Source organism: Sphaerodactylus townsendi, linkage group LG05, assembly GCF_021028975.2.
Source record: "Sphaerodactylus townsendi isolate TG3544 linkage group LG05, MPM_Stown_v2.3, whole genome shotgun sequence".
Taxonomy (NCBI): domain Eukaryota; kingdom Metazoa; phylum Chordata; class Lepidosauria; order Squamata; family Sphaerodactylidae; genus Sphaerodactylus; species Sphaerodactylus townsendi.
In genome coordinates this window covers 32787251-32804488 of record NC_059429.1, presented here as the reverse complement: position 1 = coordinate 32804488, position 17238 = coordinate 32787251, and the positions used below count along the sequence as shown (strand labels likewise).

General features: G+C 40.8%; 1 protein-coding gene across 1 annotated transcript in view; it reads right to left on the bottom strand.

Annotated features, from left to right (window-relative positions):
* The window catches only part of NEK7 (NIMA related kinase 7), a 104108-nt gene that overhangs the window by 20189 nt on the left and 66681 nt on the right, over positions 1-17238 (bottom strand). The window contains exons 6-7 of the mRNA XM_048496751.1: positions 7893-8001; positions 4217-4324 (exon numbers count right to left, since the gene is read on the bottom strand). Of these exons, the coding sequence (XP_048352708.1) occupies positions 4217-4324; positions 7893-8001 (217 nt within the window). The remainder of the gene's footprint in view (positions 1-4216; positions 4325-7892; positions 8002-17238) is intronic.

The window sequence follows — 17238 nt, the reverse complement described above, 5'->3', positions numbered from 1 at the left end:
AATATGGATGTTTCATTAGTGACAATTGTCCTATAGTAAATACACTATCATTTCAGAAAGGACATTTATTTTGGATATTTGGTTCATGTACTGATAGCAAAAGAAATACTTCTGTTGTATCTGAGATGGGAAAAACATTGTTTTCCCAAGAAGCCACTATCTCTGAGTAGGAAAAGCAACTTATACAAAAGGGACATTACAAAAAATAAAATAAATTGGAATTGATGCAGCTCACTTCCAAATGAAAGACTGCATCTTATCATTCTGTTCAGCTACATTTGGAGCCTTCTTGTTTGCCAAGGAGCATTCTTCTAGCAAAAGACTTCTTGTACTGGAAGAAGATGCTAAATGAAGCTCAGCTGAGTAGTAGGATATAAACTACTGTAAAAAAAATAATGGAAAATAATGTTTTTGAACAGAAAGTGAAGGTTTAGGTCCAAGTTCTATATAACATTTTTTTAAAAAAAAATCTTTAGTTGATTTATACATCACCTAAACTTGTCTTAAATTACAGTGGCAACTGCAGTTACTTCACGTGTCAAGGTGTCCAAATTACTCCAGATGGAAAACTATTCATATACAGCAGCTCTTCATTCAGCCTGATGGCTCTATCCAACTACAAATGTGCAACATGAAAAGTTTACCCTGGCATAATGAAAATATCTTGCCCCACGTAGTAAGCCAAATGATTCACTAGGTGAGAAAAGCTATGATATGAAACATTTTAAGCAACCTATATATTGGCCTGGATCTACCATACTGTTTCTGGGATCTGTTTCTATCAACTGAACATGACTCTCTTCTCCTCCTTACAGGGTAACGCTGCAGTTCCAAATGCTGCTTCTAAAGGATGAGGAACTCATATGAGCACCCTGGAGGTGTGAATTTATGTCTGTGATGGAAGGAAGAAGGTGAGAAAGTCACACCCTGGTGGTGAAGCCAAGCCAAAGCGTGACAGGCCCTAAGTAACCTTCCATGGTACTGAATTGCAAAAAATAATGCTAACAAAAGAAGCTCAAAAATTTAAATATGCTACTGTTTAACACAATAATCTGCTGTTTTTCCCTCTAAAATTATCTTTCAGTTAAAAAGTTGCGAATGGAAAAGACCACCCAAAGATCTCAGTTCTTAAACCACAAGGACTTTATAGTGCACTGATAAAAAACCCTGATGACAGAATTTTCTTCAGAAAAACAAATCTGTACATATGGAGAGTTTATATAGAGATCTTTAGTATTTGGGAGTTTAACAAGAAAGAGGAACTGATGGGGAAAGACTTTGCGGAATTGGAACTGAACCTGAAAAGATTCAAGGTTTGAAAGTTTATAATTTAACAAAAACACAGATACCGCTAAACCAGAAGTTCTCAGAAACCTGCTGTTACACCAGGGGAGTGAGATGAGTGTAAAAGATTGATGGTGGGGGGGAAAGAAGAGCCAACGCTTGCATTTTGCTGAGTTTAGCCAGGCATAACACCTGAACTATAATACAAACACAAGCTTTCAATAACTACTTTTTGACTTCACATGAACAAAACATCCAAACTGCTATATTACACCAAGATCAGTTTAACAATAAACAGGAGATACCTTAAAGCATGAATGATATCTTCTTCCAGTGTAAGCCTTTGTTGACTATGCCCTACTTTTTTAGATGCAGTGACCGCATCCTCAGTAAGCTGTCATTAGGAAGCATGAAAAAAAATCAACAACGAATAGCAAGGCCAAAGGGCCAAGAAATGCCGGAAGTACTGGGTAAAATGCAATTATGCAAAAACAAAATCTAATCACACACACAAAAAAAGACAGCGACCAGACAGATTTGGACTAACTACAGATGAATCTAACCACAATTTCAGGCAATGTCTGAATCAAAGCGATACCTCTGACTGCTAGATATGGGTAACAAGTAACAGAAAAGGGGGTTTGTTATATTGTGCTGCTTATGACCTTCCTAATAACATCAAGAGGTCCACTGCAAAACAAATGGTGGACTAGATGGCCCTTGAATTTTGGAAATACTTCATCTGAGTATCAGTCAGATTTTTCCAATAAACTAGTGCTAACTTGAGGGGCAAGTTGCTTTATGACCTAAAGGAATTCAGTTTTTGCCATGCCAAAAACTCTCTGGCTGTAGGGATAACTGACTTTCTAAAATTGTGTGGGGAAGAAAACCACTGTCCATAAGTGCACTGTAAACTGTTAACAAACAATGCATGAAACAAAAGTAGTATAATATAAAGGTTACAAATAGCCTAGCATTCTTCACAGGCATTTCCAAAACACTGATTGCTATTATATAATGTAAAGAATAGTCCAGGCTAGCCTGATCTTGTCATATCTTAGAAGCTAAGCAGGGTCGACCCTGGCGAGTTTTGGATGGGAGACCTCCAAGGAATACACTGAGGCAGGCAACGGCAAACCACCTCTGAACATCTCTTGCCTTGAAAACCCCACTAGGGGGTGATTATAAGTCAAATGTGACTTAACAGCAAAAAAAAGTATCAGAAAGATGTCCTTGCTTTGTTAGGGTAGGGTAATATTAACCGACAGTGTTTATTCAAATGCTTTGGGAAGCTGTGGCCTTGAGGTGCTCACACATAGACACCATTTGCATGTACACTGTGATGGGGGTGAACATTAGCTGGAAACCACTTCTATCTTACATGGCTCCAAATTTGCCTGGCAGAACCTTGCTTCTCCAGCAGGTCCAAGAGGATCTCTTCATGTGGTGCCTTCCATCATTACTACTGGAGACTATGGTCTCCTGCATGCTGTGTGGCAACAATGTTGTTGCTGCTGCTGATGTTGCATTCCAGGGTCTTGGAGCCTCAAAGGGGCCCATCATGACCCATTTTAGATCAGACCAAATCCCACATTAAAGTAGAACTCGGCAGTATGATTATCAAGAGACTCGTTTAGTTCTAATAAAGTGCTGATTTATCAAGGCAATCATTTAGTGCTGATAAAGATGTTACTATACTGCCCTGGCATGGTGTGGGGAGTGCTTATTCACAGGTATCCCTGCCTGCTTGCCAGTCTAAAGGGTGATGCTGGCGTTGCAGAGATGGAGAGCCCATTCTCTGGCAATAGTCAGGTCTACCCACAAGGAATTTCCAAGATTTTTTTTCTTTCTGTTCTCATATTCTCAGCTTGCTTGCCACTTTCAGCCCCATAGCCAAAGAAGAATGTGTTCTCAACATGACACAGAAGACCTGCTGAATGGATACTCATTTCCTCTGACAACATTGCCTCCCCTGATTATCTTAACCCAGATACTCCCTTCTATAACTAACTTCTCTATTGTTTCTCAAACAATCCATCCAGACACCTCCCAGATGTTGTCCTAATACCCCCCAAAGGTTGTCCTAATACTCCCCAAGGGTGGTGCCTCACCATATAAATATCCTACCCTCCAAAGGGCCAGTTGCCCAGGGCCATTGACACCTTTCCGTCTTCGTCACTGTGCCCAAAGCACAGTGGAACATGGAATGGTTCTAAACCCCAGATCTTCTTCACATCACGATCAGGTCATATAACACACACACACACACACACACACACACACACACACACACACACACACACACATCCCATACCCCTTTCTATTCCAATCCTATTTTCCAACCTATTTTTATCTTAGGAACTCTCTGTGTGTGTTTACTGCATTGAATCAAGTGCTTGTGAACCTCTTATCCCTACAATAAAGATTGTCAAATTTGCATTATAGTCCTCTCTGTGAATTTTCTTCCAAGAGCTGATCTTCGTATACATTGATATTAAAGACTCCCTACCCAGCCTCTTGCAATATTAATAAGCAGTCTGCTCTGAGCTCATTTTCCCCACATTATCGAGAGACTGTGTCTCCATCCTGGGTAACAAAGGGACCTCAAAAACCCAAGAGAAAAAGGAGACTGCCTTCTACAGCAACACCCAAATTTTTAATAATATTCCCCAAAAGTCTTTAAGTGTTGCCCACAAGCTTGGATTACACTAAGAACGATTTCAGTATGAATAGGCATTTTCAGTGAAACATCTCAAAGGCATTTTAATGATGAAGCATATTCTTTTCAGTCCATACCATGAATATTTGCTAAAATTCATCTTGAACGCTGGCAATTCTGTGGGTTTTTTAAAATACATTTAATTACTTCCACTTTTCATTTATGAAATTAATTTCCACACATCGTTATGAAAGTCATGAAACTCTCTCTGACCTAAAGAATGCGCAGCTGTGGTTTTGGAGCTAAAAAATCTTCCCAGTCCAAGGTCTCCAAGTTTTACTACTCCTGTAGCTGTAATGAACACATTTGCAGGCTTAATGTCTGTAAAGAGAGAATTTTTTTTTAAAAAAAATACATGACAGAGGAAAATCCACCAACTGCAACATTATAAATAATGTATGATCAGTAATCTAATTTTGTGACTTGTTTGTTGTTAAGCATTGAGCAAATAAAAAATTGCTGGCATCCACTCTGAGTTAGACAGTAAGCGGGTGTTCAGGATCTCTAGTCATCTGGTTTGTTTGTATCAGTTTTGATTGGTGCAGGCAGAGCATTTGGAAAGATGTGACATTCGACATGTGTGCTCAATCACTGACTTATCTGGTTGGTATTGACTAGTCAAGCAAAGTTGGCCACGCTGACCAAACTGAAGATAAACATTTCCACTGAGGAGGGGAAAACTCTAACTGTCCTGAAAGAGGTGATCATACCTTTCCTTATGGGGAATGTACACCCCCACTCTCCTGGGTGCCATCTCAGGATCTGAATAATAACAGAGTTGCAAGGGGCTATTCAGCCCATCTAGCCCAACCTCCCACTCAATGCAAGATCAGCCTAGAGCCGTGGTGGCGAACCTATGGCATTCCAGATGTTCATGGACTACAATTCCCATCAGCCCTTGCCAGCATGGTTTGCCACCACTGGCCTAGAGCATCCCTGACAAGAATTTGTCCAGCCACCACTTGAAGACTGCCAGATAGTAGGATCTCACTGCCTCCCTAGGAAGCAAGTTCTGCTGCTGAACTACTACTGTAAAAATGTCCAACCATTACCTTTCCGTTTGTAATTTATACCCATTATTGCGAGTCCTATCCTCTGCTGCCAACAGGAACAGCTCCCTGCCCTCCTCTAAGTGACAGCCTTTCAAATACTTAAAGAGAGAAATCATGTCACTCCTCAAGCTCATCTTCACCAGACTAAATAGTCCCAATTCCCTCAGCCTTTCCTTATAGGGCTTGGTCTCCATTCCCGATGAGCCTTATTGCTCTCTTCTGCACTTGCACTATTCTGTCCACATCCTTTTTGAAGTGAGGTCTCCAGAACTGCACACAATTCTCCAGGTGTGGACTGACCAGTGTGGTCTATGACTGGACTATGTCATCTTGTGATTTGGATATTATGCCTCTGTTGATACACTCCAAGACTAAATTGGCCTTTTTTGCAGCACAATGACTGCTCATATTTCACTTACAGTCCACCCACACCCCAAGATCTTGTTCACATACACTGCTACACAGAAGTGTAACTCCCATCCAATATGTGTGCTGTTGCTACCCAAATGTAGAGCTCCAGATATCCTTGAGAACTGCATCCTGTTCATAACCTGCTCACTTTTCCGGTGTATTCTGATCTCACTGAATTTTATCTCTATCTTCTGGGGTGTTTGCTACACCTTCCAATTTGGTGTCATTTGTATCTAGCAAGTAGTCCCTCCCCCATCTATATAATTTTAAAAAATATTGAAAAGTACCGGGCCCTGAACCGAGCCCAGTGGCACTCCACTGGGCACCTCCCTCCAGTTAGTTCTCCAACTGGTTCCTTTTCCACTTAATTATCCTACAGTCTGAAGTCCTCTGGTTTACCCATCAGATGGGGAAACTAGTCAAAAGTTTTACTGAAATCCAGGAAATCATCTCAATGGTTTTCCCATGATCCAATAAGTCCATCACTCAATCAAGGAAGGAAACGAGGTTGGCTGTGCAGGACCTGTTGGGGACAAATCCATGCTGATTTCCCCAGATTATCAAGTCCTTCCGATAATCACAGACCTCTCTGTCCATGTCAACCAGCAGCCCAGACACCATGTCTGGACTACTGTCATCTAGCCTGTTCTTTTCTCCAGGGGAAAAAACGGAGACAAAATACACACTGAGCCTTTCTGCTTTCTCTCTGTCCTTTGTCAGAGTTTTCACCCAACAGTGTACATATTACCTCTTTTACTTTGTGTTTGCTCCTCACATATCTAAAGAAGCTTTTCTTGCTGTAGCGAGCCTCCCTGGCCAGCCTCAGCTCACTGTGAGCTTTGGCCTCTCTGATGGCTGATCTACAGTACCTAGCAACCCCCAGATACTCTTCTTTAGAGGTATATCCTTTTCTCCGTTTCTTGAACATTTCCCTTTTTTTCCTTAGCTCATCATGGAGTTTTCTGCTCATCTACATTGGATTCTTGGATCCTCTATCCCATTTTCATCTTGCTGATTAGTGATGGTGTGAGATTGCAAGAGCCCTAAGAGTTCTAAAACAGTGATGCCAATAAAGGCTATTGAATGGAATGAATGGAGAGCCCATCCTTCACTTGCTCCTTTCCCTTCCAGCATTCTTGCCCACGGAATTACATCATCATGCCTCTAAGTTCATTAAAGTTCATCCTACTAAAATCTCACACACATGTCTGGCTATGAATTTCCTTGGCCACGCACAGTAAAAGGAATTCAAGGAGGATTTGGTCACTTCTCCCTAAGGTCTCCACCCTAAGCCCTGAAGCTTCCTCCAGCATTCCTCCTCACCCTAGTCAGGCTGTCTGTAGAAGACTCCAGCAACAATACTGCTTGTACTTCCTTCCCTTATAATCACCCAGATATTGTTCACTAAGCATGGCCAGTTTAAAATTCAACGTTCTTAGATGTGGTGATTAAAAATCGTTTAAAGAATCAAAGTTTACACTTGGTGATTGTGCTCAGTGGATCTTGAACAGGGAACATACTCCTGAAAAGTTTGAATTTTTCAAAATTCATGAAAGGCAGGTGTACTCTGCTTATTTTGTACATAATTTATTTTTCAATCCAACGGACAATGAAATGCATTTTGGGGTGTGTCACATTGGAAAGATGAAATAGTATTATCTGGTCAATAATTTGATTTCCATAAGTAAAATGTAGCTGGCTGATCATATTAGACTTATTTCCGATAGTCCAAAAATGACATTTCAGATACTTTTCACACCCAGCCAGGGCCTGTTGTTTTGTATTCAACAAGATTTTAACACTAAGCACTGTGCAACATCTGAGAGCCTATCAAATACCTCCCTTGCTTCTCAAGTCCCTCCTGTGAGTGCAGACTCATGCGGGGGTGGGGGTGGAGAGTGGGGTAAAAGCTCTTCTCCCCTGTCAGTTATGGAGGAAACCCAGGTTTCCTTCTCTTGAGTTTGTACTGCAGGCAATTTTTTTTAATTATTGGGGAGACTTAAAGTTAAAAAAAGAACCCTTCCAAGATTGGTAATACCTGTTATATCTCACAAACAAATACATGTTTACAAATAAGTAGTAAACCTATTGAGAATTACCAGCATACAAAATAGTATATAATTGAAATGTAGATTGTTCATTTTAACTGTATTTTCTAATCTTCCCAAAGGAAAACAGAAAAACAGTTTTCTGCAGAGGAGGAAGGCAAAGGGATAAAGCAGGTTCAGTGGCAGAATATCAGCTTTGCATGAAGAAGATTACAGGTTTGATTTCTGGCATCTACCCATTACTGTTCTACTCAGCCATAAAATATTGGTCACTGATTCCTACAGTAAAATAGATTTCTGCACATGGTTACAGTGCCTTCCTCCCCCTCCCCCCAGTTACCATCCTTATGCTATGTTAGTTTAACACAAGTAAGTTACCTCGATGCATGACACGCCGCGAATGCATATGCTCTAAGGCGCTGCACAGCTGAACAAAATATTTCCAAACGGTCCTTTCAGGAATCAGTCGCTTCTGTTTCTTAAAATGCTTTAAAAATGAAAAGAAGAAATTTGAAATCTGGGTTGGTGAGTATACTAACATGGAAAAACAATGACATGCTTAAATATTACAAGCTGAAAATTATTATCAATTGAAACAAAAATGGTTAAAGTAATCAAGAGGGAAATTTGTGTTTCATTGGGAAAAAGGAAGTTCCTCCAGAACCTTTTTACCTTATTTGAGAGAGAGAGAAACACCTGTGTCTGAAAAGGCCAACTCAGTCCTAAAGGGAAGACCAAGGGCTGACTTTCTAATAATACATAGAAAGCCTACGATTTAGTTGGTATATTTTAATCCTGCCCTTTTACCCAGGAGTTCAGGGAAGCATTTGTGATCCTATTTCATCACAACAGCCCTGTTAGGTAGGTTTGGCTAAGAGATAACGACTGGCCAAAGGTTCCACAGTGACTTTCACACTGATCTGAACCCCAGGTCTTGTTCAATATTCTCATTATATTACACCACAGTGGCTCTGAGAATAGTAATAGTCATCAAAGTTCTGTCCCTCATATTTTGTAACCTACTTTAAGTTGCATCGCCATCAATACCTTGCTTTCCCTTTGGAGCTTCTGAACTATAACATAATATGCAGATAGTTTCAGAGGGTAACAATACTAGTCTGCAGTAGAACAGCTAGATTCAAGCTTTAGCTGATAAATTGAACTTTGACTCTTGAAAGCTTACACCCCAAAAATCATGGTGGTCTCTAAGGCACCACTGGACCTGAATCCAGCAGTTCCACTGCAGAGCAACACAGCTGAAACTATCTTCATTGAAGGCACCAGTTTCAGCCACATAGAATGGAAATCCATTCCCCTCACAAATAAACTGCAGACAATTTTAAAAGAAATTATTTGCCCTTCTTTCAAAGAGCACATAGTACTATATATGCACCAGATGTCTGCTGAACTGCAGGAGCGAATGTCCATTGAGGCAAGATTTCTTGTACGGATGTATTTACTTGAGCCCTACTTTTACTTTCCATTCTCTCTGCAGCAAGTGATCCCACTTTTAGCACAACTTTAATTTGCTTTGACACCAGAGAAGAGCAGATTTGCCACAGGCATTTTCCATCCACCCTCAGTCAGCCTACCTAGCTTCACCCTTCCAAGTTCCTTGCACTGCCATCCACACTGCCCCCTAACCCCTCTTCCCTGTTGCTGGCTCCTTCATGCTTCCTACTCATCCTGCCAGCATATTTTGATATCCAGCAAGTGGAAGTCAAAGAAAACACTCAACCACACAGGCTTAAGCAAAACAGGCAGACCTTAAAATTCTCATATCGACATATCAGTATCTCAATATAATAATAACAGAGAATGGTCCCGTTACACACCAAGTGCTTCTATGTACTCAGCCCCCCCCCCTTTTCCAGGGACAGTATGAATTCTTCCACACACGCACTGCAGGGGTGGCAGAGAGCAGATGTAGGGGTTGTTTGGTGCTCACTTGCATTCCAGGGACAAGTTGGCATTTCTATGGGTAGTACAAGAAGGGAGTCTTTTTGGCTTCACCCCATCTCTCCCGCTCTACTTCTGCTCTCCCCAATGATGGGGAGGGTTTTAAAAACTGAATTTCAACTTCAAGCATTTGTACCATATTTGATCTATCAAAATAATGATAAATCTAATACGGGAATATGAAAACAACAAGCCTCTCTCTCCTGCGGCAGCAGCAGCAGGAAGTGTGTGTTTGTGGGTGTGTATGTGTGTTTGTGTAGGGTAGAAGGAGAGAATATCAGCTCTAGGACATGGGCCCCTTCTTCAACAGCATGTGGGCAAAGGAATTGCTTTGCCTCTTTCATGGTGTTTTTTTAAAGGGCTATAACATTCCTATAACTACAATAACAGCAATATTGATATAACAGTAACTTAATGGGTTTTACAGAGACAGCAATTTTGCGACAACCAGGTGTGATGAGATCTGTGCCTTTAAGAGTGAGCTAATGGGTAGAGTTAAGAGAACCAGTAAAAGCAGACCGGAGAGTTCAATAAACAAGCTGTGCAGTGATTGCCTCCTCACCTGTAAACAGAGAAACACAAGGAGACCCCACTACAACCTCACTGTGCAGTGAAGAGCCCTGAAGTAAGCATTCCATGCATAATGGGCCTTGGTCTACTCCCTCTTCATATCGACCCTATGAATTAAGTTTGCCTGAGAAACATCTACTGGGTCCACATCTCTGACACATTATATGAGGCTTATTTTTAAAATATGGTTTAGTTTTACTATGGTTAGATTGTTAAACCATGATTCATCTTACAAATGATTGCTCAGATCTCAGGTTACCTCAACAAATACTGGTTTCATTGCCTTCCTAGAAGACCAAGGAACATTTTATTTAAACAACAAAATTAACAAGGATTAAGTCAGGATGTCTGCATTTATTAATCACACACAACTACAGTTAAACATTTTGAAACCAAACTGAATTCACAGCTTTCCTTAGCTAGCCCCCAAGTGGGGTGGGGAATGGTCTGGAAGCTCATTGCTGTTCCAAGAGAAGTGTCTGAGTCCTCACATGGCTAGTACTGACAGTCAGTGGGAAGCAAGGTGGTGATACAATGAGGCACTATCATTGGTTGGGTGATGTGAGACAGGTGTGGATAATTTCCCGATCTTTTGCAGGAGTTGGGGGAGGGGGAAAGCAGCAGCACTGAAGCCAGGATTTGCCAAGCCAAGCCAGGACTCACTGATCAACTGCAGACCCAATCCTGGTCCTGCTAATTAACCACAGGTAAAATAGGTCACAGTTTTGTGTTATGTCTGAGCTGATCCCCTACCTTCAGATACAGGTTTGACAGACCTTAGCAAATTACAGTTAGTGGAATAGCCTGCTTTCATATTAATCATAGCCAGTTCAATTAAAATTATGGTCTTGTACAATGTCTGCACTGAGCCATAATGAGCTTTATAGTTGGGCAAAGATTTGAACCTGGACCTCCCCAGTCCAAAGCCGAAACAATATCTACTACAGTGCACTGACTCTCATGTAATATTTAATAGTAAGCTACATCTATCTTGCCAGATATAGACATATACATCTATAAAAAATTTATTTCACATATTGTAATTCCAGGATAGCAAAACAACTGCAGTTTCTCTTTTACTGTAGGCTAAGAACCTGTAAGGCTGCCAACTCAACAATCTTGCAAACTTGGCAGGTGTGAGGCGGCTGTCAGAGATGTTCAAACTGAGAAGAAAACTGCTGTCCATCCATCTGCCACCAATCTATCCTCTTTAGGTGATGCTTTCCTCTGCTTGACAGAACAAGGTTCAGCAGGATGTGGAAGAGGAAATTAACAGCTGTGCATTAATTGAGGCAACCAATATTTGAAACAAGCGTCTTGTAAATTCCACTGGCAACATATGTCCTTAAAGCAACACAGCCTGGCCCATCATCCTCCCAATATTCCTACTCAGTGCCATTAAACACACTCTGAACCTAAATATATGTATTTGGATGCAATATTGGTTTCTGTGGAACTAGGATCAGATTCAAACAATCAGAAAAAGCACATGGCACAGTCCTTTTACAAGTCACAGGGAATAGAATTTCTTTATCTGAAAACACCTTGCAGGCAGAAAGGCAGCAGACCAAGAATCAAAGATCTAGCCATGGTTGCTTGGTCTTGAAAAATAGGTCCCATTCCTTTCAAAGAGGCTCAATAGGATTTTATTTACCTACATGCCAAGGAAAGCATCAGCTGTCCATTTCCACATGTTAAACCTCTGTTCAAGGGACAGAACCCATTTCGTCAGACTTGTTGGCAACCTCAGACCTATCCAAGTTCTAACATGCTAGCTTTCTGCTGTAATGGCAGTTACTCAGGTAATGGTGCTACATCCTTTCTGTGTAATGAAGAAATCAAAGGTCAATTAAAGAATTGCTTTTTCCATGCACGCCAAATCATTCCTCTCCTCTTTGCTGCTCCTTTCCCACATCCTCAATAGTGGTAAAAAAAGGTCATATCCGACCCTGGGGTACCACTGCGAGCAGTGATTTTATAGGCAGGCCACTTTTGTGGGGTAGTTTGCCATTTCTTTCCCCGGCTATTGTTTACCCCCTAGCTATAAGCTAGGTACTCATTTACCGACCAAGAATGGATGGATGGCTGAGTTGACCATGAGTCAGCTACCAGGATATCTGACCCACAGGGGCTCGAACTCCTGACTGTGTGAGTGGCAGTGCAAGCACTTAACCACTACGCTACTTTAACAGTGGTAAATGTTAACAAAGGTCTCTGATGTGAAATCAAGTTTGAAACCTGTTTATAAGAAGTACATTTTCACTGTGGTTAATATTAGCATTAGGTTAACATTTAGAGTGAAATCCGGGGCCGAGGGGCGGGGAATCAGCGCAGGTAGCTGACTTACCACACCAATATATCTCAGAGATACATTAGAATAAGCACCAGTCACCACAGCCAGGCCTCCAGTGCCATTCTACCACTCTTGAGTGCCAGCACAGCTCCACAGTGGCTGCCCATCAGCACAATAAGGTCAGAGGCTCTATCCAAACGTGCAATGACATACTGACAGGTAAGCAGGGACCTGGTTTTTGAACATCTTTCCCTGGTCCTTTTGCTCATGGCTGGGAGCGTCCCCACAGATGGCTCTTAGGAGTTCACTGCCCACTGCAATTAAGGGTATCCAGATGGGTAAGGAGACTTGCACTAGAAAAGATACAGGAGGGAGGGAGACCATAGAATCCTGTAGACTCATGAACTGAAGTTGGGAGAGAATAATATTACAACTGCACTGCCCCCAATATGATATGATGCACAAGACAAAGTAAAAGATACGTGTGTGTGTGTGTGTGTGTGTGTGTGTGTTTACTTCTCACAGTATTTTTAAAGCTCAAATGAGGCAGTACTTGAGTGCCAGTTCCTTAAATGCTGCCTTCAGTCAGACCTGGATTGAATCCAAACAAACTCTGTGTATCTGTTCTCCCTGTAGCTGAGATTTGCATATCAGAGGATCGTTTGATGTCAACAAGAAGATAGAGACCAGGTTTCTTTTCATTTAAAAACAAATACACAACTTCAAGTATATGCATATAAAACATACACTTCCTTGTTTTAAAAATGAATCCTGAAAAGATTTTAATGATGTACTTTTAAACAAACTTCTCCTGCTATCAAAAAAAACCTCCCATCTCTTATGGGGCTTCCTATATTTAGATTTTTCACAGTTTACCTATCCCAAGATGCTCTGGAACATATAGAATGCACTTCTGATGTCCAGATTTGCTGTGGGATGGTACAATATCAGGGTGTATACAAAAAGCAATCTTTTCCTCACAAGTAAAATCATATTGCGATGACTTCAATACACCAACAAAACACTGATTAAACAAACCCCATAGAATACACTGAAAATTGTGGAAAACATTCACTGAAATTCTACATCCCTCTAAGACTTAGTCCATTAAAGTCAAAGGGTTTTAAAGGGTATAAATATGTTTAGGGTTTCAATGATAGCCATCTATGGCAGAGTCTGGAGACTGTGGCCCTAAAGCACACAGAAGAGCTAACTGCCCACCAGTGTTCATTATAAAACCAAAGGGGCATAATATTATCTGCAAGGCTGTAGTCATCCTGTCCAATTTGTGGGCTGACTTGGAGAATACAGTGACTGTGAGATAAGATCTTGTATCTCCTTCCTTTCCTAATGATAAAGGACCAATTTTGTCACAAGGCAAGAATCATACTTCATATCATACATTAAGACATATGCACACAGGGTGGAACCCATCTCTCTTTGTTTTGATGCCCCCGCTGGAATATTTGATTGCCTGGGTCCTTCCATCTGTACGCACTGAAAGCAGCTTTCAAAAAGCACTTCGTGAAGAAGAACAAGGCATCAACTCCCTTTAAAAATAGCCTCACTAATGCTCAGCTTCAGGGACTGAACAGAGGGTTGCCATTTTCCAGGTAGCATCTGGAGATCTCCCAGAATGACAACTGATCTCCAGATTACAGAGATCACTTCTCCAGGAGAAAATGACTACTTTGGAGGGCGAATTCGATGTCATTATAACTTATGAAGTTCCTCCTCTTCCCAGGATCTGCCCCCCAAATATCCAGGAATTTTCCAAGCTGGAAAACTGGCAACCCTAACTGAACACCCTTCCTCCCTGTGCAGGGCCATATAGTTTTCTGTCCAAGCTCAGAAGCGACTCGCTTCTGCTTTTCTTTCTTTTCTCCCATCCCAGTCAGATGGGTTGGAGCATGCCTCGAAACTTTAGGCCTTTGATAAATTTACACAAAGGCCTCAGGCTTTCTTGAGGCTTCAGGCCACTCAATTCTTCAGCCTTAATCCTAAAATCATGAGGGCCACAGAAGCTAAAAATTATTAGAGAAACACCCTAGATGTGAACCAGTCCAAAGGAGAAACTTGGCATATGGGGGGAAATGCAATACATTTGAACACACCAGGGCCTAAAACACAAAAAATAGCCAACTGCCCTGTTCATTATAAAGCCAAAGGGGCATAATTATATGCCTCTTGTTCGTTCACCCACACACTCTGACAGGATCGATTTCTCTTATAATTGAGAAATTGTTTCAAATTGGCTGCTTTTTCAGATCCATAAATTGTGGGGGAAGTCACCCTGCCAAGTTATGGTTTGAGAAAATGGCAACAATTCTGTAGCCCATACAAGAATCTGAATCCATAATTCAAAGGCCAACATTCTCCCTCATACTTTTTAATAAGCTGTCCACGTTCCTCCTTTGCATGTTGCTCTGCACCAGTCCAAGATGGAGAAATGACGACAACCATCCCTGCTTCTACTATGCCCTCTCCCCATTTGCTAGCCAAAGGAGGCCTTGAAGCCTTGCTCACAGCAGGGCAGAATTTGTCAGAAAGCCACTTTCCTTGGGCCTTAACTACAATATGCTGAACACTTACATGTCTGTTATTTTCTCAAAAAAACAAAATTCTGAACAGCACAGTATTTGATTGCCTGGTTCAAAACTAGATTATCTGGCATCTCTATTCATCACATTCATAAGGTGAGCTGGTGGCTGTAGGCTGTATTTAAAGTCTCATGGCCTTACTCAGTGGGACTAAAGGCAAAAATTGAAGAGACTGCAATATGTGATATTATTAGAGCTGGGTGTGTCCTTTTGAAATATACAAGTGTAGGTAAATTCATGATCCGGCTCAGGGTTGTGAATTTCCAGTGCTACTGTTGCCAGAGGCCACAAAAAGGAACTAATTTATACCAATTAGTATTCTATTTACTCCACCTCTTCCCCACTGGGAACACAAAGCAGCTTATATCGTTCTTTCCTCCATGCTATCCCCACAACAGCTCTGGGAGGCAGGTCAGGCCAAGATTATACTGTCCAAGATCATCCAAGCAAATTCCATGGCAAATATGCATAACTGTCAATGACTGTTTTTTTCCAGTGAGAACTTATATATCCTACAATTCACAACAACAACATCAACAACAATCTTGTTGACAGAGTCGGATGGCACATATATAATTATTTCTATAGTAATTCTCTCTCTCCTTGAGATCTACCATTCAGCAGGGGGTGTTGACTTGGGGGGGAGGGGGAGCTGTTAGCATAGCATCTTTACCAACTCCTAGGATTCATTTCAGAAAGAAACAGCATTATTCTGCTGTGCAATATAGCTGTAAAAGACATAAAGACATAAGACAATGACTGCTCCATCCTGGCAAAGACGCATCAGCAGTCAAAGAAATCTTTAGTCGTGAGATTCCAAAAGTTGTATCCATCCCTCCAAATATTAGACTCATCCAACCACTGAAAAAGTGTTCCTTTTTGTCATATAATTTTTATTAAAACTTTTAAAAAGACAAACAAACAAAAAAGACAATCAGACTAACAGGGGGAAAGGGATGGAAAGGGATTTCCTTTGCGCCAAATATAGGCACAATTAAAGATTTACCACTTGCTCCCTAGTTACAATTATGAAAGTATAGTTCATGTCATTCTTAATTATTATTACTAATTAAGTAGGATTCTCTCTTTTCCATATTATATCCATTTTCTTATTTTCCTAGTCATCATTTCATTTTTTTGGTCTTAAGCAAAAATGTTAACCATCTATTTTCAAATATCATTTCCCGCCTTGTGATGAAAGGTATAACAGTGTTTTTGACACAACTTGGGTTTATATTTGTTCCATATTCTCAGAATGGCAAAGTCTAATATAATGATTTTTAAAATCCTTATTGACTTTGACATACTATAAATAGGATGCCATTCAAATATCATATCATGTCCCTCTAATTCCAGTAATCTTCTATTTCTCAACAGAATCCGTTATTTCAATGAAACCAAGCAACAGGCAGCAAAATATGATTTCAAATCAGGTAAACTTAATCCTCCTCTTTCCTTGGCATCTTGTAAGATTTTATATTTAATCCAAGTTTGTTTGTTTTTTGCCTTGCCATTGCTTAAATGGAATTATCATTTGCTAACATTCTTGACATTAATCTTGGTCGTCCCCCCCTCCCATCCTCTGTGGCTCTGAGAATTTCATCTGAACAACCTGCTAAGAAGGCAGAATCAAGGACGAATCCTAAGGAAAAGACTCACTTGGACCTGAAGGGATTGTCTGAAACAAAAAATAACATTCTGGGTAAAACATTCATCTTAATCACAGAAATTCTCCTTGGATTCAGCAAAGATTCCTGAGTTTTCTGGGACTTTTGGGGTGAATGTCTGAGGAATCGGAACTGTGCGATAGTGTCAAGGTAGACAGCCATTCCCGGTTAGAACCTGATCTGGTGCATAAGAGAGAGTAGAAATGTCCTGAAAGTGTTAATTATTATTATTTTATTTTATTAAATTTATATCCCACCCTTCCCAACCGAAGCTGGGCTCAGGGCAGAGAGGATTATCTCATCTTATTCTAGTATTGATTAATGGTTAACAACTATGTAGGCTCTGGTTTCTTCAGTTCCAAGTGAGTATTTTCTCTAGGCTTCATCCTTGATTCTGCCTTTTTAGCAGGTGGCTCAGATGAACTTCTCAGTGCCACAGAGGATGAGGGAACCAAGAAAGTTGTGATACTGGAATCAATGCTATCGAGGCAGTCTTGAGGGATGGTTTCCCACAGAAAATGTCTTAACTGCTGGGACATTGAAGGTTGACAAAAGTACTGCTATCAGTCTTGATGCCCATCAACAATACCTTTTCTGGACTGAGTTTAAATGTATCAGCTTCCATATGGCTTATA